General features: G+C 44.4%; 1 protein-coding gene across 1 annotated transcript in view; it reads right to left on the reverse strand.

Annotated features, from left to right (window-relative positions):
* RAB40B (RAB40B, member RAS oncogene family) overlaps positions 1-25,284 on the reverse strand; it is a 63,293-nt gene extending 38,009 nt beyond the window's left edge. The window contains exons 1-2 of the mRNA XM_066586137.1: positions 25,219-25,284; positions 22,734-22,992 (exon numbers count right to left, since the gene is read on the reverse strand). Coding sequence (XP_066442234.1) covers positions 22,734-22,875 — 142 coding nt within the window. The 5' untranslated portion in view covers positions 22,876-22,992; positions 25,219-25,284. The remainder of the gene's footprint in view (positions 1-22,733; positions 22,993-25,218) is intronic.
* Between the last annotated feature and the right edge of the window lie 534 nt (positions 25,285-25,818).

The following is a 25,818-nucleotide window of genomic DNA, read 5'->3' on the forward strand; positions in this document are numbered from 1 at the left end:
AGCACTCCTAATATTACTTATTAAGGCTCTGGCACCAGATTGTGGCACATTTTGGAACACAAGATTTTGTCCAAACAAATTTGCAACGTTTTACAATTTTACACAAAGCATGGCATGACTGGAAAAGTGAGCATATCACATAATGGGGAGGTAGGCACCTGACATGTACCACAACTCACACCGAAATCTGGTGTAAATTAGGACAAAAATCTACGCCAGCTATATGCGATTATACATAGATGTTCTTGCACAGGGACTGCCATAACATGCGCCAAATTTATTAAGAGGGGGAGCAGGGAGGGAGGGGGAGCCCCCGCGCAAGGCGGGAGGCCTCGCGGAATTCCCGTGCCCGAGCAAGGTGGGAGGGCTCGGCGAAGCCCCCGCGCAAGGTGGGAGAGCTCGGCGAAGCCCCGCAGAGGGGGGAGAGCCCATTAACTGGACACCCATTGGTCCAGAAATAGTTGTAAGCCGTTCTTCAAGAAGGTGAGGGGTGGTGGGGCATTGACAGGTTCATATAGCACTGGTGGGGGGGGGGGGGGGTCCATGTCAGAGAGGAATGAGCATCAGTCTCAGGACAGTGAATGGTTGATGTCCAAGTGTAAAGAATCAATAAACCACAGTTTCCCTTAAAGCAGCAGATTGTATCATCAGACCTGCCCTGCATATAAAAAGCATTAGGACATTTTTGTCGGTGGTTCTACACAAAATCCCTTTAGTGGTAGTCCCCACCCCGCACACGGGGAAACCGTCTACGCTCAGTCGCATGCTCTCCGAATACAGCAATACTTTACCAGTTAGGGAATGTGGACCACCAGGAAGACAGGCAGGCCTGCGGGGTCAGCGTTCGCCTCTTGTACAACAAAAGGTTGTTTCATGCGACACCTCTAAAACCAACCAAGATCTTCCTCTCTCTTGGGTCAACTTCACACAAGTGTATTATGGGTGCTCCAGATTCGGTGAGACTGGCCTTAAAGTGGTTGACAGACCTATTAACCCCCCCCCCCCCCAAAAGGCTCAAAATGGTGTAAAATAATAAAATAAGCCATACTCTGCTAACTGATCCCCTGCCGCACTTCCAGGGACCCCCCACTGGCCTCTGCACCCTGGTCTCCAGGGACGTTACCCCTGCAGTCAATCAGTGTTCATAAGGGGGCACTGCTGAGGCCAAGGTTAAAACAGGAACAGCGGAGGAAGGAGAATCAGTAAGGAGTGTGGAACTTATTTTCTTCTATTCTGAGCCTTAAATTTTTTTCATGGTCCAGACATCAACGCCTGTAACCTCTTAACGGACAGGTTTTTTTTTCAGTTTTTCCTCCCAACTTTCGAAAATATCATAACTCTTATTTATCCATCAATGTAGCGGTCTGAGGGCTCGTATTTTGCGGGACGAGTTGCGTTTTTCTTTTTTTTCCCAAACATCTTTTTTACTTTCAATTTTTTGCAAATATTTTCCATTACCGTTCAAAAAAAAGAGAAAGAAACAATCTTAATAAAATAATACAGAAACAAATCCTCTTGGAAAGATACGATGATATATCAAACATATTGATCTCCTGCCAAAGTTTACTCGATATTTTCAATCCTCCCATTATTTTGTAGAAATCTGAGTTTCAAATTAAACAAAAATAAAACCTAATAAAAATGTAAAAGAAAAAAGGGAATAATCAGAACTGGGTACTTTCAATATTTCGGTCCTCCTCCTGCTGTCCCCGTCCAGACCCTGTCCTATGCCTCATGTTCTGTTTCGGTCCGTCCCGTTATCCTGCCTTCTGCTGATTTTCAGTCTTCCCAGAGAGTCTCTAGCCTCCTCTATTAGGTACCAGGTTGTATACTGAAAGGGCGTCACTATCTTTCTAATTTCTTGGTCGGTGTAGTGTGACTGCAGGAAGATCTGCCATTTTTTGAAAATGTTTTTGCTGCCTTCTCTTTGTGCCTCTCTGTCTCCACTCGTTCCATGCTTAATAGGTGTTTAAGTTGGGCTACCGGCTCTGTTATTTCTGGGATTGTTTGCAGAAGCCAATGTTTGAGCAGAAGTCTTTTCGCTACTAGAAGAACTATGTGGATGAATCTAGGGAATGTTAGAGGAGTAGATCCGTCCGGCCCTGTCCTCTCGTCATTGTGGAATATTACAGTTTGTATCTCCCTGGGTACTACTATTCTTCATTGATTTTGTATATACTTTATGAGTTTCCTCCAGAAGTCCTGCACCTGAGCTCAACCCCATATGCCATGAAGTAGGTCTGTGGCTGGTGGTCCACATTTTGGGCACTGTGTGATGCGCTCTGGGAATGAAGGAGATGCTGGAATATCAAAGCCATATACGGCATGATGCATAATTTTGAAGGTTTCCCTCCAGGTCTCACTGATCAGGCAGGCTCTGATTTTGGACCAACCCTTCAGGATCTTTTTTCCCATATCCGTGTCTTGTGTTATTTTTTCCCACCTGGAAAATATTTTATGTTTTTCGATTTTCAGGACTTTGTTTTTTATTGCCCTTTGTAGATAGTGAGGATCTTCCTGTTGGCTGAGCCATTATAGAATCAAAGTCAGTTATGCCCGCCGCTCTACTGAGATCTCTAAGCCTAGTCTTGCAAAACTGAAGTGCTGCGCAATCTGTAGGAATTGTGTCCCTGGTATGTTATACTTGGTCTTCAGCTTGGATGGATGGAGCCATCTGCTTTCTCTCTTGTGCATGAAGTGCTGGGCTACCGCTAAACCTTTTTCTTGCCACTCTTTAAAGACTCTGTCATCATGCCCTCTGGGGAATTCTGGGTGGCCTATCAGTGGCATAGACTTGGACAACAAGTAGGGAAGTCCAAAGAGTTTCCTTGCTTCCTTCCATGTCACCATCGTGTCTCTTAGTACTATGGATCACTTAATTGCTGGTGGAAGGTTGGAGAAACGTGTATGCAAACATGCTATGAGATTCCAAGGGGCTGCTAGGCTCGATTCGATGAGTCTGTTGGAATATACATCCGTGCCTCTCATCCAATCTACTATACGCCTTGTTAGGCACGCTATAGTGTAGCTTCTGACATTAGGGAAATTCACACCCCCTTCACTCCCGCTCAGCATTAACTTCTGCAAAGATATCCTCGGGTGCTTTCCTGCCCAAATAAACTTTATAAAAGCTGAATAAAGTCGTGACTTGTATTTTTCAATGGTATCATTGAATGCACTAAAAAAAAAACTTTTTAAAACTCTAAGTGTAGTAAAATGGGAAGAACCTCAATTCTGCTCATCTTTGGGTGGGGGGTGAAAAGGGAGGTGTTGTTTCTACGGTGTATAACATAACTTTATTCTATGGGTTAGTACAATTGCAAAAATACAAGATTTATATAGGGTTTTTTTTGTTGTTTTGCTGTACTTTTATTAAAAAATAAAATATATCTTCGAAAAAAAAAATTCTGCCGCCATCTTTTGCCAGCCATAAAGCTTTAGCTGTTTGTTGACCTAGTTGCGTGAGGGCTTGTTTCTGTGGGATGTCCTGTAGTTTCTAATGGTACCATTTTGGAGTATGTAAGGCTTTTTGATCACTTTCTATTAATTTTTCTATAAGACAGGGTGACCAAAAAAGTGCAATTCTGATGTTGTGTATTTTTTATCTTTTAACTGACGGTGTTCACTGTTCAGGATAAATAATGCGTTGCTTTGATAGATTGTGCCTTTAAGGACGCAGTAATACCAAGTATGTTTATTTTTTTACTCTTATTACTTATTTTTATTCTAATATTAATATTATTTTTAAACTAAACTTTTATTTTTTTTTTCGGTCCCAATTGGGTACTTGGACTTGCCATCGTTTGATCACTCCTGCAGAATCTCCGATCAAGGTATTTTAATGCCGCTGTCAGAATTGATGGCGGCATTTACAAGGAAAACATCTGCGATCAGCACAAGCGCTGATCACGGCTGTTGCAGGTGGGTGTCAGCTGTCAAATACAGCCAATACTTGCATTCTGTGAAGCAGTATCGACCCTTAAGAGGCAGGTGAGCCCCGGCTGTCTATGACCCGCCAGGGCACGGGAGTGGAGATGCGAGCGTGGCTCGCTGAGAAGAAGGCTGGCGGCAGGGAGACCACACTGCAGGCCAGAGAGGAGTAGCATTGATACTGACAGCGGGGGGCCAGATATAGGGGTGGCATGGATGCTGACAGCGGGTCCAGCTGCGGGTGACAGGAGCGGAGATGGGATGCTGGCAGGGACATGTGTGAGCTGTCAAGTGGATGCTGTGGGCATGACCTGGCCATCCCCTGCAACTCAGGGCCGCCAAACAATGTCTCCACCTACTTTTTCGGTGGAGACATGGTACACTAACACCAAGCTCAGTTTTCTTTGTTGTTTCGCTACAGTGAGCCCTACTGAAGGGATGTTGTCCTGTAAGCGGACAACCCCTTTAAATTGGCCCCTGCTAATCTGCTATTGATGACCTATACTAAGGATAGGTTATCAATTGTGGTGGCTTGGAAAATCCGTTAAATGTCTTATCAAGGATATTCAATCTGTGTGGCCCCTTTAAGTCCCCTCTTCTCGTATGATCACATTAATGAGACCGTTAAATATTCCTTGGCAGTGGATGTTGAAAGCCAAATGACAGCTCCATAGTTGTGAGGACCATCTAATTATTCCGTGCGAGCTCCCATTTTCCAGAAATCTCTTTGTGCCGATGTGGAGGGAACAGCGATAGGTGGGCGAGCGGAACGGAACAGGCAATTTCAGAAATTATCTTCTTGGCAGCTGCTGTAGCTTAAAGGGAAACCGCTAGAAAAAAAAATAGTGATAAAGCGCAAGGTGTGTGTTCACAAGGTGACAAGTAGCGGAGGAGGGCAGCGCTTAGTCACATCAACTTCATACAAAATTAAGTAAAAGGATTTATTTTGAGCAATTCGATTCCTCTCAGTTTTCACAATCTTTGCATACTGTCAAAGGCTGGAAACCCCTACAGACCTAATACTTCTCACAGCTGAGGGTTTGTGACAGTCCTGCCAAGTTTAGACCATCCTCTAAATAGCTTGGATTGCAGATAGATACAATGTAACAAACTGTCAGGAGAGAGTTGTGATGCTTGGCTCACAGGATCAGATACACCTTAAGGCTGGGTTCACACTTGCCGCGCAAGATCCGTGCGGAATTTCGCCGTGGCAAATCCGCATGCGGTCGCTAATCCCGGGATTAGCCAGCCATGTGGACGAGATTTCTCAGAAATTTTGTCCACACGGGACGGCAAATCTGCCGCTGCTGCAGCGTGGATTTGCCAGCCGCAGCATGTTAATTTTTTTTCCCACTACGGCCGCGCTCTCCTCTATGGGAGCGCTGGCCGCAGCGGAAGAGCGAGCGGCCAGGCCGCTTCAAAGCCGCCGCGGTTTTTGCAGCAGCTTTTCTCCCGGCAGAAATCTCGCGGTTTTTCACTGCAGCCAAACCGCGAGATTTCCGCCGAGAATCCGCCCTGTGAGATCCCAGCCTAATAAGGGCTTATTCAGATGAGCGTATATTGGTTGGGTTTTCACACCTGACCAATATACGATGCCCTTCTCTACTAGGGGAGGAGGCGGGCAGGGCGCTAGTGCATTGAGCTTCTGCCCCCTCTCCGCCCCTCGCTACTATTTGCAATGGGAGGGGCAGGACGGGGGCAGAGCTAAATTCCATCCCGTCCCGCCCCTCTCATTACAAACAGTGCACTAGCTCCCAGCCCTCCTCCTCCCTTAGCAGAGAAGGGCATCGTATATGTCCAGCAGATTGCTAATTCTTCTGTGCAGCTTAAGGCTGGGTTCACACGGGGTGTAATTGCCGCGCAATGTCCATGCGGACTTTCTGCACGGAAATTCCGCCCACGACTTTTAACCCCGGGATTAGCCAGCAAAGTGGATGAGATTTGCAAAAATATCGTCCACACGCTGCGGGCGATCTGTCGCGGCCAAGCCACGCTGAAATTGGAATGCGGCGCGGAATTCAAAGACGCGGCATGTCAATTCTTTCCTCGTTTCCGCGCCCGCCTCTTTTATGGGGAGAGATGGCCGCAGTGAAATGCAGGTGGCGGTGCATTTCTTCCGCAGAAATCTTGCGGTATTTTGTGCGGTCATTCTGCGAGATTTCCGCAGGATTTCAGTCCTGTGTGAACCCAGCCTTAAAGTAAAGCAAGGTTATCATCATAAAAGTGATCAGCAGATCTGTTTACAAGTATCCCCCAATAAGTCACCTCATCTACCCAACGCAAAGGGCCAACCACCAACAGCTGGGTCTTATCCCGACTGACTTATACCAGAATATACTCTGAATGTATCAAAAATAGAAAGTACGGAAGTCAACGAAGATTCCAGATCTTGCAAAAAAAAAAAAAAAAGTGTGACATCATCATATAATGTTATACGCTCTATATAATAGTCTTCAGCTTAAACCGAAGCACTGATGGGGACTTACAGATCTGAATCTCCAGCAGCTCAACAGCAATAGTGCACAGGGCTGCAGACAGAGGGCAGTATTGGTGTGCGCCCCCAGAGAGGGAGAATTGTGCAGACATGAGAGTATTAGTCCAGACATGAGCTAGAGGAGAATGATACAGAACCTGCACCCCACTTAGCGAAAGTTGACCCAAAACAGGCCATCACGGCTCACGGATGTCTCCCCCCCACAAGGTCAAAGGCTTTAGCTTGGTTAACAAATACAGGAGTATTCTTTCCCGAATTGGAATGTTGAAGTGTAAGATTAGTAAAACAGTTGCCACCTGATGTTCCTATCCGTACTCTTGGCCCGCATACATCCTGACTGATCAGCGGGGGTAATCGGAGAGCTCTGTCAATGTGGGTTTGCCAATAGTTTAGCCAAGATTTTGCAGTCGTTATTGAGGAGAGAAATAGGGCAGCAAGAGCTGCAATCAGTTGGGTCTTTCCAGGTTTGAGGTTCAGAACTATTACGGCCATCCACATTGTAACTTGTAGAACTCCTGCCTGCAGAATAGAGTTAGACAATAGGACAAGTTTGGGGGCTATAAAGGCCACAGCACTCAATAGGGAGCCCATCGGTACCTGGGACCTCCTATTGGTGAACGACTGAATTGCATCTACAATTTCCTTCGGACAAGGTCGGAAAATGAATATCATTTAGACAAGCTTCCAAGCTCTCCTCAGGGCAATCAAGCTTGGAGGTATACACGGCCATGTAAAAGGTAGTAAATAGCTGGCTGATAAGCTCAGGGTCATTAACTACAGCCCAAGCCATGTCCTGGACCACCATAATTGGGGGTATAGTGGTGTCTTCACTAGCAAGGTAAGCTAAAAAAATGGCCAATTTTATCACCTAGGTCAAATACATAAGAGCTTTTTCCTTCGTATATTCAGCCAACAGAAATCTTTACTCTCTCCGCAAGGCACCAAGGATAGAGTGATGGACAGCAGTAGGGTCCATAATATAGAGAGCCTCAGAGAGGTGGCGCTCCAAATCAAATCTATCATGCTGTAGAGATGGGAGAAGTAAAGGAGCCTCTGCTGAAAACCTTAAAAGGCTCCCAAGACAGTAGACACGGAATCAACCCTAGCATCCCAATACACCACTGCCTCCGGCTTAGCATACTCACATACCTCCGGTTAACCCAACCAAAGGGGACTAAGTCTACATAGGGGGGTGGCTCCCTCCCTTTCCAAAATCAAGGACTAACCAAAGTGGCAAGTGGTCCATGATGCCCCAGGGCCAATACAAAACCTCACATACCATGGGGAGACATTCTGGAGAGTAAATAATACACTACACAGCCTAATGAAGAGCAGGTCTGTCAGGCTAGTCTCACATAGCCAACCCAGTGCACTCCATCTAATGAAGCTCCAGCCAGGTGATAACATCTTCCAGTTTGCCAAAGAAGTGTGCACCATTATCTTTAGCCCCTTAAAGAGAATAGGTCAGCTGGAACATGCAGAACTCATGTTCTAGAGCAAGAGGGGCTGTAACACCATCCTCCAGGATACACTGGCCTCTACTGCAGCAGTGCGCCCTCGTAAATTCTGCACATCTGCAAGCACTGAGCGACATTCCATTAGTGCCTTTATTTAACTATCTTAGATGTCATTTGGAGGTGTAGATGGTGCAGCAGTCCTAGAGGAAGAACCCCGAGAGTCATTAGGTGGAGGATCCACCAGGGCGGTGGGCCAGTGGATTTAGTCTGTTTGGTAGGGGCCATCCAGATGAAGTGGATACGCGCCAGGCCAAAAAGTACACAAATAGCGACATAAAGTGACGAGAGCTGGAGCTAATGTAACCTGCCCACCAGGTGAAGGCTGGAAGTGGGGTAGAGACAGAAACCCTGAACAGAGCCCTAACGCAGGTGTGAAAGCAGTCTTACCTGCAGCAGGTAACGCTCACACACCTTAAGAGAGTGGAGCTGCAGTACCAGGCACCACCAAGGACAAGTGTGGCAATATTTTCTTGGAAAAAAGCAGCCATGTTTTTCGAACCATGGACAGCCCCCTTGACAACTGGCGATTTGCCCTCCCACGGACACCCTATGATCGGTGCTCACAGGAGTAACTGGTTCTCACTGAATAGCCATCTATAAACCAAGATGCATTTAGGCACTACTTGCACTGCATCAGGGGGCTGGGCGGAATTGGCCACATTACACTTGGCATCGCCTTATACAGGGGAAAGACTTCAAAGCAGGCAACGACTTAAAGGGCTGGCCATAGTTCTACTCCCGCTATGGTTTAATGTTTCCTCCTTATTAATTACACATTTCCTGTCTCCTGTTTACTTGGGAAATAGAAGGAGAGAGAAAATCCACAACGTCTCCACTTCCCTCTTAGGCACTTTATACGAGCATGAAGTTACAGAAGTAAGGGGCTGTTCACATTACATTGTGCCTATAGGCAATTAGAAATATATATATTGTTCACCGCACCCATAGACGAACCGGCTGCACGTAGTTCAGATGTGCAGCGTTGGACCTTTTTTTTTACATGGGATAGGATAGCATACCGCACTTTTCTGTTGCGCTAAAAACGGGTACGTTTGATATATCCTTTTTCTCCAGTGCAGTCAATATAATGGTTTCACACATTTAAAGTGTACATTTTATAGCTGCAGCGGTGTTAAAGTAACAAAAACAGCCATCCTCTCCCCGGCTGATCCAGCGCTGCAGCCCCACGGTCTTCCTGATCTTTATTTGAGAGCGGCCACCCCCGACTGCTGCAGCCGTGCCACTCTCAAGGCATCTTGGCTCCCAGAATCTGAGCAGTGACGCCAGGAGAATGACACCTGATCACTGCGGTCTCTGATTGGCTGCAGCGGTCAGGTGGTGGTCGTTAATAAAGCCCGGGAGGGCCGCGGGGCTGGATCAGTGGTGAGAGGTCAGGTGATTTCTGCTGCTTTTGTTAATATAAAACATCCGCAGCTTATACACTTATAGTGTGCCTGCACCTCCACTTCGGAGCGCTCCTGCTCCGCCGGCTGTTTTTGGCTTCTTCTAGCACTTTTCCATGTGGATGTACGCAGATGCACAGCGGATTGTCCGCATGGAAAAAAATAATAAATTGCAATCCCAATGGTGCCTTCCCCCACCTCCCTGCCTTGTCTCAAAGCAACCTGAGAAGTAGCCGGCTACAAATCCGCAATGCATCCACAATGTAATTGCGGATCGAACACTTCCATAGAGATCAATGGAGCCCAACCACGTGGAATCCGCGCTAATATGGAGCATGCTGCGATTTTCTGCTCGCGGAACCTGCAAATTAAATTCGCATGTGTGCATGGAGCGGAGGACGAACAGCGGATCTCCTGCGCAGGTGCCGATCACAGATTCCGCAATTCCAATCCGCCCATGTGTGTGAGGCCTTAGGGTCAGTGCTACGGCAGCTGAGTGGCCATGCCAAAAACCCCAATCCCCCCCACCCCCCTTCACCCCGTCCTGGGCAGCAGATTTTAGAGATTGCCATTTTATTAATTAGTGATATAGTGTAACACCGATGGCTGAGACACAATTACTTAACAACCCAAGGAAGATTCCAGATATTAGCGGGACGGACCAAGCGACTGCCGAGTCATTAACGGGACTGGAAAAACCTGAAAAGGCGTACAGAGTGGATGAATCAGAGGAATGTGCAACGTAGCCAGGGATGAGCCTGTTTGCCACACCGCTGGCCCGGGGGATCACAGGAACCAGATGGACATATAGCGGGGGGGAAAACTGCGCTGGGGATTCCGCTCTGCTGCTCCGTTGGAGGATCAGGAAAAGGGAATCCCCTCAGTTGAAATATCTGTCTCCGGACGGAACTGAACCGCGCGGGAGGGACAGCATTGTCCATAATGGGGTCCACCAGCTTTACATCCAGCTGCCCCTTTTTTGATGGAAGAAAAAGTGCTGCATGCAGAACTTTATCTTCCAGTATTTTCCGCTGGACCTGCGGCGGGAGGTGACAACGCAGACGTGAAAGTGGCCATAGTGCTTGGTGACTGCCGCCTGGCTCTAACCATTAATGTACAGGGGTGGTAACCTGATATTTTCCCTTGACAACTAATCCAAAAATCACGGACAGACGATATTTTTTAGGAACACATCAGAAAGCCATAATGAATGATCAAGAGTATAAGTGCTACGTGCCTGGAGGTCAGATAGCGATGCCACCTCGCCGCCAGCATTTACTGGGATTAGTCATAACAACCTGCTCAAGTATCATTGGGCTCAAAAAATCATTAAAGTTGTAAAAAATTTTTTTTTCACGGAAGCAGGAAAAAAAAAAAAAAAAACTGCTTATTTGTATACTGTCCAGGAATTTCCAGAATTGGATGGGGTGATCCGTGCCCCCAGCTCCTGCCAACCTACATGCATAGGGTAACAAGCAGGGGTCGGTGCACAGCAGAGCCCTGCGACACATGAGGTCCATCCTCCAGTCATCTGTATAGGGAAATCAGATTAACCTGCCTGGGATGGAAGTTATCCTTACTGGCATCTGGAAAAAAACGGATGGGGGCGAACGCCATTTCACTATCTATCTGAAGCAACAGAAAGGCCAGGGACCCCCCTGGAAAGCAGCCAGAAGTGAATAGTTCAGCAGGGGTGTCAGTAGTAACCTTGTACGTACCGGTAATGGCGGGCAGACATGGATCCTGCGCAGAAGGCCGGTATGAGCCGCATGCACATTGTAGATGGGGAGCGGGAATAGCCCAAACAATCCTGCAGAGACTGTAAGGCTAGCTTCACACGGGCGATCGTGAGATCGCCGCAAGAAAGTTGCAACTTTTCCCCCGCGATTATGAGCGTCAGCGCTGCTTTTTCTTGCTAAGACATCACTGCTGTTTGCAATTTTGTTGCGCATTTTGTTTGTGCGATTTTGCCGCATTTTTTTTAGCGTGAAAGTCAACAGGACTTTGTAATGTTAAAATGGCATCACATAAAAATGGCAAGTTCGTGCTTTGTGATGCGTTAAGAAGGAGGCTCCACAGGGAAACGTGGGGGATTAAAAAATATGCAAAACGCAAAAAGAAAGGACACGCCGCGATTTTTTTCCCACTCAGCATCCCAGATCTGAAGGAAACCGTTGAAATTCATTGGTTTCATAATTCTGCTATTTTCCTCACTCTCGCATTGTGCGATTTTTAATCACCCGTGTGAGACCACCCTCGAGGCTCCTTTACACGGGCGGGAGAATCGTTTGATTTTGCGTGATGCGAGAGGGAGTTAAAAAAAACAAAACGCAGAATTATGAAAGCAATGATTTTCAACAGTTTCCTTCAGATCTGCGATGTTTTATCTCCCATGTTTCCCTATGAAGCCCCCCTATTTATCGCACGGACTTGGGATGCATTTTTAACATCAAAAAGTGCTAAAGGCTTTCACACTAAAATAAACTGCGCCATAAAAACACGAGAAAGTCACAAGCGGCAGCGATGTTAGTGAGAAAAAGCAGAGCGGACGCTCAGAAATTGCGGGGGGAAAAAAGGTAACAATTTTGCTGCGTTTTTCTCGCGACGATATCGCGACAGCCAGTTTGAAGGAGCCCTAAAGGCCCATTTACACGCAACGATGATCGCTCAAAAATCGTTCAAACCAACAAAGTGAGCGATAATCGTTACATGTAAACGCCGGCGTCGGGCAGTTTTTGTTTGAAGGATGATTTTAAGGTGAACTTAAAGCAAACACCTTTATCTGTCAGTAGACCGCAGGCTCTTATCTCCACGGGGAGCTAGGAGATTACATTGTATTCTGCTTAAGCTGCCAGCAAAAGAATGCAGCTGTGTGCACAGCTGGGTGTGTGATTAATTACACACTGGGCTCTGCAAACAACTCCTGGAGGCCCATTTACATACAAATGAAGATGATTAACACTTTCTGCAAAAAGATCACTAAAACTTTCAATCGTTTGAAAGATTATCTTTGCCTGAAAATGGGCCTTAAGAATGACATCATCGCCCCTGTGAATACGTATCAGTGCTGGACATTACTGCAGGGACCAGAAATCGTGTTTAAAACAATCAGACGTGACTAATCGATCCTGTAGGGAGGACAGGTATTCGCAAGGTATGCACTGTGTCTATAGGGAACAGACAAGATTAATCAATCCTGCAACAGACCGGGTAGTAAAAATAAAGATGCATCCAAGACTAGCATTTGGGGACCCAATCATAACCCGAGATAGGTGGCAGCCAGCAGCTCCTGATACAATCCTGGAGAACGTCTTCTATTTTGGCGCGGTATCAGGATTTTTTGAGAGCTGCAGGAAAATCTTATGCAATATGCAGAATCTGGTTATTCCCACGGCTGCGAGTCCCAGCAGGAAACAGTCAGCAGCGAGGAGGCTGGAGGTGTCAGCGCTCTGAAACCAGTAGGGCAGGTTCTATGGGGAGATGTGATGTGTGAAGAATGACTGCAATGGCCGACTAGTCACATGTGACTCGCGAGCAGTGAGCAATGTGTTACCTACTTCAGAACAAAAGTGTAACTGGAAGCTGCAGGACCCCAATGCAAAATGTGTAACAGAACCCCTGGATAATAATGCTGGAGGCTGACTTCACAAAACCGTATGCGCAATTGGCCACGCCTTTTGGCGCTACGAACAAGACTTTTTGCGTGCATATCGGCGTACTTTACAATGCGTTTACTACCCGCAGGGCATATTTTTTGCGCACAGGACACAAACACGGATGGACAAGGCTAATTCGTCTAATGAGTTGCAGAAGTGTTTTTCCAGCATAATTACGCAGTGTTTCACGAATCTCTTCGCATATTGCGTGTATTTGCACCCCCATTACCTCCTATGACGGCCTTTGGTGCGCAAATACGCAGAAAGAAAGAGCATGCTCTGTTAAGGCAGCAGATATGCAGTTCTAAGCTCTCACTCACAACCTGAAGGTTGCAGGTTCAATCTCCGTTTGGTTCAGGTAGCCGGCTCAAAGTTGATTCAGCCTTCCATTCTTCCGAGGTCGGTAAAATGAGCATCCAGCTTGGTGGGGGGGGGGGGGGGGGGGGGTAATAAATAATTACCTGAAAGCGCTGCGGAATAAGTTGGGGCTATACCAATACCAAGATTTATTTACTTGTTTTTATCTTTTTGTGCAGGTTCAATCTCCGTTTGGTTCAGGTAGCCGGCTCAAAGTTGATTCAGCCTTCCATTCTTCCGAGGTCGGTAAAATGAGCATCCAGCTTGGTGGGGGGGGGGGGGGGGGGGGGTAATAAATAATTACCTGAAAGCGCTGCGGAATAAGTTGGGGCTATACCAATACCAAGATTTATTTACTTGTTTTTATCTTTTTGTGCAGCCAAAATGCGCACACAAAATATGCGCACGGGACCGAAACCAGTGAAATCAACGGGTTCTATTGACTGTATACTGTATATTGAGCGCACAAATATGTCCGTGTGAAGCCGGCCTAAATTTATAGCACTAATGATCTTATGGCACTAAGGGTCCAGGGCCCGGGTGTGAGCGCAGAGTCCGCACTAACTCTAGTTATGCCCCCGTTTGTAAGCTTATGCATTTGGTATGGTTTATGTTACACATGATGAATGACGTGTTATAACTGATGCATGTGTGATGGCTGATGCCTTATGAGTGATGGAATATATATGAGGTGCTAAAGTATCTTTTACCTTCGCCCAAATAAATCGCTGAAACAAGCAATTATGGGCAACTGTTGGCCCTCATCCACGGCCCCAGATAGCACGCGGGGCGAGGAGTCGCTCCATTGTGGCCAGTTCTTCCCTATCAGCTCCCGGGAACGGAAGGACTACTGAGCGGCTTCTCAGCCAACCTCTGAACAACTCCCGTTTACTATGAATGTAGGTGGGCGGCCAGAAGAGATCCGCGGCTGCGCCCCCTCGACCAATAAATCATAAGCGCTTTTCGTTAATTTTATGCAGGCATAGAAAATCATTATTGGCTCGTTCGCTAATTGTTCAGTTTAAACATCAAATCGGTCACTAAGGGCTCGTTCACACATGACAGCCCATGTGTGATTTAAAAACATTTTTTAAACACCCTGCTCTGGGCGGAGATGGGCATGGAAACGCTGCCGATACCAGGACTGCGTACGATACAGAGAAATAGAGCATGCTGCCATTTATTCCACCAGCGTATCGATACGCAGTGTCTACATGCAGCTGCACAGGGATCAATGAAAGCCCACTGACTTCCATTATCTGTGTGTTACGCACGGGAAATACGCGGTGACAATACGCCCGTGCGAATGAGGCCTTATGCAGTGAATGTGAAAGACTGAACCTGTATCCATCTGCCTGATAAGAAATAAGACATGGCTCGCCCGTTGAAACAAGAAATCGGCCGATCTTAACGGACCCTTAGGCTGAATGCACAGGGGGAAGGTCGGATTCCAACTGCGGAATCCTGCACGGATTCCGGCTCTGACCACAGGAGGTGACCCTGCGTACCTGTCATCTTCTTCGCCGGCGCCGCGCGGATCTGGCTTCCCTGTACTGCGGATAGTTTGCACGGCTCACTGTACAGATTTTTTTTTAAACTCCTGCTTTTCCCACAATGTCAGTCGTGGACAGACCGCAGGTTTGACGGTTTCTATTGACTTCAATGGAAGCTGTTTGCGGGAACTGCAGTAAAATGGAGCATGCTGCGATTTTTCATCCACGAGCGGAAGCTGCAATTGGTTTACGCCCGTGTGCATGAAGAATCATCTTTCCATAGCATGCTGTGTAGGGATACTGCTGCGGAATCGGATGGCGGACGTCCGCTCTGCATCCCACAGCACAAATCCACCTGTGTCCATGAGGCTTTATGCTGAAATCCTGAATAACCCCACAAATGCAGCAGCCACAAAAATACAGGAGCTACATATGGCATACCCTCGTAATCCTGGCAATTTGGCATGCATTAAAAGTAATGCAAAGCCAAATGAACAGGAATTTACCCGACAGTCCGGCAGATCTCAACGGGTCCCAGAAAGGAACTTATAAAGACCGTGACACTGAAATACTGAGGTGCCTGCACCCCATGGGTGGTCCATAGGGTAGATAATGATCACATAGGACCTTCCTCTCTGTAAACCTACGCTTGATCTACATGGGATGGGGCGTATGATATCAGGCTGACAAGCCAGAGACGCTGGTCATGCTGTGGGTGTAGCGTGGCTGCTACCTGTGGGTAGGTCACATGACTGCAGGAATTGGGTTACCTGTATAGTACCACACCTTGTATTCTGACGGCTCAGGGTGTCACCCGCCAACGGATCACTTGTGGGAATGTTGTCTCAGCCAAGAGCTCCTGGGAATGTGCTGCGCCTGCCAAAAGCTGTTCACAAGGTAGTGATGATGATGACAAGGTCTCTGCTTGCAGTCAGTGAATAGAGACATAAATTGCTTCAATCTGTCCTGGTCTTTTCTTGCTCACATAGCTAAGAGCTTGTTACATTGTATTGGTCTACGGAATGTTATACAAACACACTGCAACACTGTATACACCGCACTCAACTTTTGGCACGCTGAGAGTAGTAGTTCTGCAATGGCTAGAGAGCGAGGGGCTGTGGGCCACTGCTTGGAGTATACAGCAGGGAATACACATTTCTGTCTATACTGAAGACTGTATTACGAAGCATTAAAGGGAGCGAGGATTAACGTAACGCATCATATTAAAGGTGGTCGTACACATCAGACAGAAGTAGCTGGATGATGGAACTACTGCTGAATGATCACGCGGAAAACGATCCTTTAATAAAAGTGGCGACGGACAAAAGATCTGTCTGAAAGAGTCTCACAAAGAAAGATTGTTCTTTATCTCAACGAAGGATCTTTTATCCAACTATTAGACTACAATGAAGACGTGATCTTTGCAGGCGATGGCGGTCTATCAACGGTCAAGTGAAACAACCATTTGTTAAGTTTCACCCAAGGAATGAGGGTTTTGGTTGAAATCATCAACTGTCATCAAATCTAGTCTAATGTGTACCGGAGAGGTTACCTCCACGCAGCCTGGAGAGTTATCACTTACACCCCACCGGAGCAAAACTAGGAGCAGCTCCAACACGTCCGTCATGAAGTCCTAAACTACAGTATAAGTACAATACAGAGCGGGTCCTTCAGACCAACGGTAATCACATGATGTCACAAGATTCCTTCTGCCCAACTACCCAATACTGTCACCACTAAGATGACGTCATTACAAGTGAGAAGGACTACAAATCCTGAAAATTACACAAACATTGTAGGCTTCATTAGGTAAAATTGTCGACAAACAACTGGCCAAATTACCCATAACAACCAATCAAAAGTTCATACTGCCCCTATGTACAAGAATATAACTGCTATAATACTGGCCTTTTATGTACAAGAATATAACTACTATAATACTGCCCCCTGTGTACAACAATATAACTACTATAATACTGCCCTATGTGCAAGAATATAACTACTATAATACTGCCCCCATGTACAAGAATATAACTACTATAATACTGCCCCCTATGTACAAGAATATAACTACTATAATACTGCCTCCTATGTATAAGAATATAACTACTATAATACTGCCCCCTATGTATAAGAATATAACTACTATAATACTGCCCCCTATGTATAAGAATATAACTACTATAATACTGCCCCCTATGTACAAGAATATAACTACTATAATACTGCCCCCTATGTGCAAGAATATAACTACTATAATACTGCCCCCTATGTGCAAGAATATAACTACTATAATACTGCCCCCTATGTGCAAGAATATAACTACTATAATACTGCCTCCTATGTGCAAGGATATAACTACTACAATACTGCCCCCTATGTGCAAGGATATAACTACTATAATACTGCCCCCTATGTACAAGAATATACCTACTATAATACTACCCCCTATGTACAAGAATATAACTACTATAATACTGCCCCTATGTACAAGACTATAACTACTATAATACTGCCCCCATGTACAAGACTATAACTACTATAATACTGCCCCTATGTAAAAGACTATAACTACTATAATACTGCCCCCTATGTACAAGAATATAACTACTGTAATACTGCCCCCTATGCACCAGAATATAACTACTGTAATACTGCTCCTATGTACAAGAATATAACTACTATAATACTGCTCCTCTGTACAAGAATATAACTACTATAATACTGCCCCCTATGTACAAGAATATAACTACTATAATACTGCCCCCTATGTACAAGAATATAACTACTATAATACTGCCCCCCTACATACAAGAATATAACTACTATAATACTGCTCCTCTGTACAAGAATATAACTACTATAATACTGCCCCCTACATACAAGAATATAACTACTATAATACTGCTCCTCTGTACAAGAATATAACTACTATAATACTGCCCCCTACATACAAGAATATAACTACTATAATACTGCTCCTCTGTACAAGAATATAACTACTATAATACTGCTCCTATGTACAAGGATATAACTACTATAATACTGCTCCTATGTACAAGAATATAACTACTATAATACTGCCCCCTATGTACAAGAATATAACTACTATAATACTGCCCCCTATGTACAAGAATATAACTACTATAATACTGCCCCCTATGTACAAGAATATAACTACTATAATACTGCCCCCTATGTACAAGAATATAACTACTATAATACTGCCCCCTATGTACAAGAATATAACTACTATAATACTGCCCCCTATGTACAAGAATATAACTACTATAATACTGCCCCCTATGTACAAGAATATAACTACTATAATACTGCCCCCTATGTACAAGAATATAACTACTATAATACTGCCCCCTATGTACAAGAATATAACTACTATAATACTGCCCCCTATGTATAAGAATATAACTACTATAATACTGCCCCCTATGTATAAGAATATAACTACTATAATACTGCCCCCTATGTATAAGAATATAACTACTATAATACTGCCCCCTATGTATAAGAATATAACTACTATAATACTGCCCCCTATGTACAAGAATATAACTACTATAATACTGCCCCCTATGTACAAGAATATAACTGCTATAATACTGGCCTTTTATGTACAAGAATATAACTACTATAATACTGCCCCCTGTGTACAACAATATAACTACTATAATACTGCCCTATGTGCAAGAATATAACTACTATAATACTGCCCCCATGTACAAGAATATAACTACTATAATACTGCCCCCTATGTACAAGAATATAACTACTATAATACTGCCTCCTATGTATAAGAATATAACTACTATAATACTGCCCCCTATGTATAAGAATATAACTACTATAATACTGCCCCCTATGTATAAGAATATAACTACTATAATACTGCCCCCTATGTACAAGAATATAACTACTATAATACTGCCCCCTATGTGCAAGAATATAACTACTATAATACTGCCCCCTATGTGCAAGAATATAACTACTATAATACTGCCCCCTATGTGCAAGAATATAACTACTATAATACTGCCTCCTATGTGCAAGGATATAACTACTACAATACTGCCCCCTATGTGCAAGGATATAACTACTATAATACTGCCCCCTATGTACAAGAATATACCTACTATAATACTACCCCCTATGTACAAGAATATAACTACTATAATACTGCCCCTATGTACAAGACTATAACTACTATAATACTGCCCCCATGTACAAGACTATAACTACTATAATACTGCCCCTATGTAAAAGACTATAACTACTATAATACTGCCCCCTATGTACAAGAATATAACTACTGTAATACTGCCCCCTATGCACCAGAATATAACTACTGTAATACTGCTCCTATGTACAAGAATATAACTACTATAATACTGCTCCTCTGTACAAGAATATAACTACTATAATACTGCCCCCTATGTACAAGAATATAACTACTATAATACTGCCCCCTATGTACAAGAATATAACTACTATAATACTGCCCCCTACATACAAGAATATAACTACTATAATACTGCTCCTCTGTACAAGAATATAACTACTATAATACTGCCCCCTACATACAAGAATATAACTACTATAATACTGCTCCTCTGTACAAGAATATAACTACTATAATACTGCCCCCTACATACAAGAATATAACTACTATAATACTGCTCCTCTGTACAAGAATATAACTACTATAATACTGCTCCTATGTACAAGGATATAACTACTATAATACTGCTCCTATGTACAAGAATATAACTACTATAATACTGCCCCCTATGTACAAGAATATAACTACTATAATACTGCCCCCTATGTACAAGAATATAACTACTATAATACTGCCCCCTATGTACAAGAATATAACTACTATAATACTGCCCCCTATGTACAAGAATATAACTACTATAATACTGCCCCCTATGTACAAGAATATAACTACTATAATACTGCCCCCTATGTACAAGAATATAACTACTATAATACTGCCCCCTATGTACAAGAATATAACTACTATAATACTGCCCCCTATGTACAAGAATATAACTACTATAATACTGCCCCCTATGTACAAGAATATAACTACTATAATACTGCCCCCTATGTATAAGAATATAACTACTATAATACTGCCCCCTATGTATAAGAATATAACTACTATAATACTGCCCCCTATGTATAAGAATATAACTACTATAATACTGCCCCCTATGTATAAGAATATAACTACTATAATACTGCCCCCTATGTACAAGAATATAACTACTATAATACTGCCCCCTATGTACAAGAATATAACTACTATAATACTGCCACTATATACACAAGAATATAACTACTATAATACTGCCTCCTATGTACAAGAATATAACTACTATAATACTGCCTCCTATGTACAAGACTATAACTACTATAATACTGCCTTCCTATGTACAAGAATATAACTACTATAACACTGCCCCCTATGTACAAGAATATAACTACTATAACACTGCCCCCTATGTACAAGAATATAACTACTTTAATACTGCCCCCTATGTACAAGAATATAACTACTTTAATACTGCCCCCTATGTACAAGAATATAACTACTATAATACTGCCACTATATACAAGAATATAATTACTATAATACTGCCCCCTATGTACAAGAATATAACTACTATAACACTGCCCCCTATGTACAAGAATATAACTACTATAACACTGCCCCCTATGTACAAGAATATAACTACTATAACACTGCCCCCTATGTACAAGAATATAACTGCTATAATACTGTCCCACTATGTACAAGAATATAACTACTATAATACTGCCCCCTATGTAAAAGACTATAACTACTATAATACTGCCCCTATGTACAAGAATATAACTACTATAATACTGTCCCCTATGTACAAGAATATAACTACTATAATACTGCTCCCTATGTACAAGAATATAACTACTATAATACTGTCCCCTATGTACAAGAATATAACTGCTATAATAGTGCCTCCTATGTACAAGAATATAACTACTATAATACTGCCCCCTATGTACAAGAATATAACTACTATAATACTGCCCCCTATGTACAAGAATATAACTACTATAATACTGCCTCCTATGTACAAGAATATAACTACTATAATACTGCCCCCTATGTGCAAGAATATAACTACTATAATACTGCCCCCTATGTGCAAGAATATAACTACTATAATACTGCCCCCTATGTGCAAGAATATAACTACTATAATACTGCCCCCTATGTGCAAGAATATAACTACTATAATACTGCCCCCTATGTACAAGAATATAACTACTATAATACTGCCCCCTATGTACAAGAATATAACTACTATAATACTGTCTCTTATGTACAAGAATATAACTACTATAATACTGCTCCTCTGTACAAGAATATAACTACTATAATACTGCCCCCTATGTACAAGAATATAACTACTATAATACTGCCCCCTATGTACAAGAATATAACTACTATAATACTGCCCCCTATGTACAAGAATATAACTACTATAATACTGTCTCTTATGTACAAGAATATAACTACTATAATACTGCCCCCTATGTACAAGAATATAACTACTATAATACTGCCCCCTATGTACAAGAATATAACTACTATAATACTGCTCCTCTGTACAAGAATATAACTACTATAATACTGCCCCCTATGTACAAGAATATAACTACTATAATACTGCCCCCTATGTACAAGAATATAACTACTATAATACTGCCTCCTATATACAAGAATATAACTACTATAATACTGCCTCCTATATACAAGAATATAACTACTATAATACTGCCCCCTATCTACAAGAATATAACTACTATAATACTGCCCCCTACATACAAGAATATAACTACTATAATACTGCTCCTCTGTACAAGAATATAACTACTATAATACTGCTCCTCTGTACAAGAATATAACTACTATAATACTGCCCCCTACATACAAGAATATAACTACTATAATACTGCTCCTCTGTACAAGAATATAACTACTATAATACAGTCCCTATGTACAAGAATATAACTACTATAATACTGCTCCTATGTACAAGAATATAACTACTATAATAATGCTTCCTATGTACGAGAATATAACTACTATAATACTGCCCCATATGTACAAGAATATAACTACTATAATACTGCCCCCTATGTACAAGAATATAACTACTATAATACTGCCCCCTATGTACAAGAATATAACTACTATAATACTGCCCCCTATGTACAAGAATATAACTACTATAATACTGCCCCTATGTACAAGACTATAACTACTATAATACTGCCTCCTATGTACAAGAATATAACTACTATAATACTGCCCCCTATGTACAAGAATATAACTACTATAATACTGCCCCCTATGTACAAGAATATAACTACTATAATACTGCCCCCTATGTACAAGAATATAACTACTATAATACAGCCTCCTATGTACAAGAATATAACTACTATAATACAGCCTCCTATGTACAACAATATAACTACTATAATACTGCCCCCTATGTACAAGAATATAACTACGATAATACTGCCTCCTCTGTACAAGAATATAACTACTATCACATTGCCTGTAACACTGGAACAACTGCCCGTTGTAATAAAAACCGCTATGACATAAGATGCACCAAACCTGGTAAGAGGCCGTGGCTTACAATAAATGCGGTGCTTCTTACAGCAGTCCACGCATCAGAAATCAGATCTCCGTAAGCTATGAGCGGCTGCAGATTTGCTCCACAGTTTATGCCCCTTCCTGGAGTATATTGCTGTTAGCTAGTTCCTGTACAGAAGGGTAGTGATCGGGGTAAGGGACTCACCCATGTTGTAACCGTACGGAGACTCAGTGGCGCCGTCCTGTAGGCTGGCCAGGATCTCCCCTTTCCCAACATCGCTGTCCCCAACAAGCAGAAACTTCAGCAGGAAGTCATAGGCTTTGACCGGGCTGGCTCTGTGGGTCATCCTCCTTCTAGAGACTGTACAGCCGGCGGGGCATCCTCAGCCCATCATGAGGTCAGGCAGACGGGAGGTCACAGAGATGCCGGAGCCGGGAGACATCCCCAGAACCCAGAGACTAGCCTGAAGGCAGGGACACAGGAAGACTACAATGTAACAGAACAGAAGCAAGAGAACACATAATATCCCACTACACACTCACACACGTACGTACACTCACACACGCACACACTCACACACGTACTCGCACACACTCACACACGTGCACACACGTACATACACTCACACACTCACACACGTTCGTACACACACACACGTACTCACACGCACACACGTACGTACACTCACACGCACACGTACGTACACTCACACACTCACACACTCACACACTCATGACCGTATGTGTATTTGCATCTACGTTTGTGCTGAGTTTTCTTGCACATCGCTCTAATACGTGTTAGCGGGCGCAGCAGCATTCTTTACGGTCCTGAATCTGTGCGCAATTGTGCTCACAATATACCGCGCACCGACGCCGTCAGCCACTGGAATGACCAGCTGGTTCAAGGACTTCAAAATGTTTTTTTTTCCTGCATAAATGCGCAAGAAATAGAGTGCGCTGCGTTTATGTGAGGTTTTTTTTTTTAGGGGGGAGGGGGGGGTGTAACACAAAATCGGCGCTCGAGAACAAACCCATGGAAATCAATGGGTTCTATTTTCCGCATATTATACGCACAAGATCTCCGTCTACAAATACGCCCGCATGACGCAGACCGTAGGCCGGATGCGTATGGACGTATTTGCGCGCACGAAACATTTGCGCACACAATACATATAGTGACTAGAACCCGTTCATTTCAGCGCTTTGTTCACAAGCGCATATTTTGGGTGCACAATTCTGTTGCGCAAAACAATATGCAGCAATGCGCTCCTCCTCCTGCGCATTTGTGCCGGGACGCAGAACAGATTAAACAGATTAGGCTAAAAGGCCATTCCAATGTGCGCAAAAATTACAGTAAGGGGCCGGCTCACACGAGCGGACCTGTATAAAGCAGCTGCGTGAACTGGCGGTAAGCAGGCATATCGCAGTGCAGGGCCGCCATTTTGCACGGCGCACATACTTCCATTGACTATTCACTGCACACAAATTACGTTCCTGTGAGCCGGCCTTAAAAAAAAAAAACACGATTACCCTCGCAAATACAGAATACTCGATGCGCAAAAATGGTGAATCCCCATAGATAGCGAGCGCGATACAGGGGCGGGATTCACGGCGGTGTATCGCGCTCGCCCGTGTGAAGTCAGCCTTAAGCTAACGATCGGCTCCATCAGGGGTTCGTAGATTTTTAACGCTACGTAATAAAGCCGCCCGTTACAAATATTGTTCTGCCTTTTTCGACAGCGCACAAAACCCGCGCAGTAATATCGGGCGTGTAAATACGGCGGGGACCGCGGTAACATGGAGCATGCCGAACCCGGAAAAGAAATCTGCATGTGCAAACTGAAGTGCGGGCGCCCGTGCTTCCCTATGGCCGGCTTGAACCGCGGGCGCCCTGCGCGGATTCCGCTATTCGCCTCACAGGGGTTGTAGTCCGCGCAACAACATCACATTTCGCTGCCCTTTCCCGCTTTCGTCCTCCGGTACAAGTCTTCAGCGCCGCCATCACAGAGCGCAGCTCTGCCGGGAGGGAGACGTCCTCCAACACACCGGGGGGCACGGGCCGTCATTGGCGCGGTTTCTTGATCCCAAGGGATCACAGTAGCCGCTGTCTCCCAACAAATGGCGCCGCCACAATGCTGCCAGCGTGTCCTATATTGGGCGGGCTCATACGCTCGCAGCAAGCACGCACCGACACGTATACTTGCTGCGTGCCACCAATCGCCATGTGCGCGTGTATTATGCGCCATGATACAGCATGCTGCCATTTTTTTCACGCAGGTAGGAGTGGCCCAATACAAACCAATGGGCTACTGGGGTTGCGTGACGTGCAATAACCATCGCGCCCCTTGTGAGCGGCCTATGGTGGGTACTGCGCCACGCATTACGCCATTTAGTAGAATGAGCTGGCGCAAATATGCAGGACGGCAAAACCCCGCAGGCGAAACACACGATTGTCGCTGACATTAATACACGGCGTATTTACCCGGCTGTCCATGGGATCGAGCCCCGCCGCCTCCCTGCACCTATAGAGCACACATGCCCCCACATGCCCTATAGGGCACAATGTACATGACACACATATAGAAGTTCCCACTCCCACACAACAGCCACCTATAGCGCTCACGGCCATACAGGTACAGGCTCCCCTACAGACACGCCACACATACATACAGCGCATAGAGCGCACGTACCTCCCCGTCACCAGCACAAGCCGTTCTGCCAGACGTGGAGAAGTCCCTTCAGCCTGACAGCTCGCGTCCCGCCCACCTACGTCTCTGATTGGCTAGAATGACAGTTGCTATGGGATCAGTCTGTTCTCATTGGTTAATTTAACCATCCATCACCCCGTGGGAGGAGCTTTCTCCCACTACATTTCGCCTTCAGGTAAGGGAAAAAAGTAGGCTGACCCAGGGAAGGCGATAGGCGGGGCTTGTGTTGTTTACAAACGCGCGTTGAACTCTTGGCGCATGCGCGGTGGAGGTGTGACAATCGGCGGTCACTGTGGGATGTGGTGGAATGGAGGATTGTTATCATTGTCAACAACTGTAGAATATGGTCCTGCTGTACAAATAAATCACTGCGCTGTGTGGCCAGGGTGACATGTGAAATGGGACGTTGTGACATGATGAGTGACGATGGTGTCACGTTGCAACGCGACTGCGACGCAAAAGAAAATCCAACGCGGTTGGATTTTTGGCGCAACGTTTATGTATAAGGTCGCACTCGACTGCCACTTTACTGCGATTTGGCAGTTTTTTTAATAATCAAGTTGGCGGCTTTCATGTGATGAG

This window comes from Eleutherodactylus coqui, chromosome 13, assembly GCF_035609145.1.
Source record: "Eleutherodactylus coqui strain aEleCoq1 chromosome 13, aEleCoq1.hap1, whole genome shotgun sequence".
NCBI classification, from domain to species: Eukaryota; Metazoa; Chordata; class Amphibia; order Anura; family Eleutherodactylidae; genus Eleutherodactylus; species Eleutherodactylus coqui.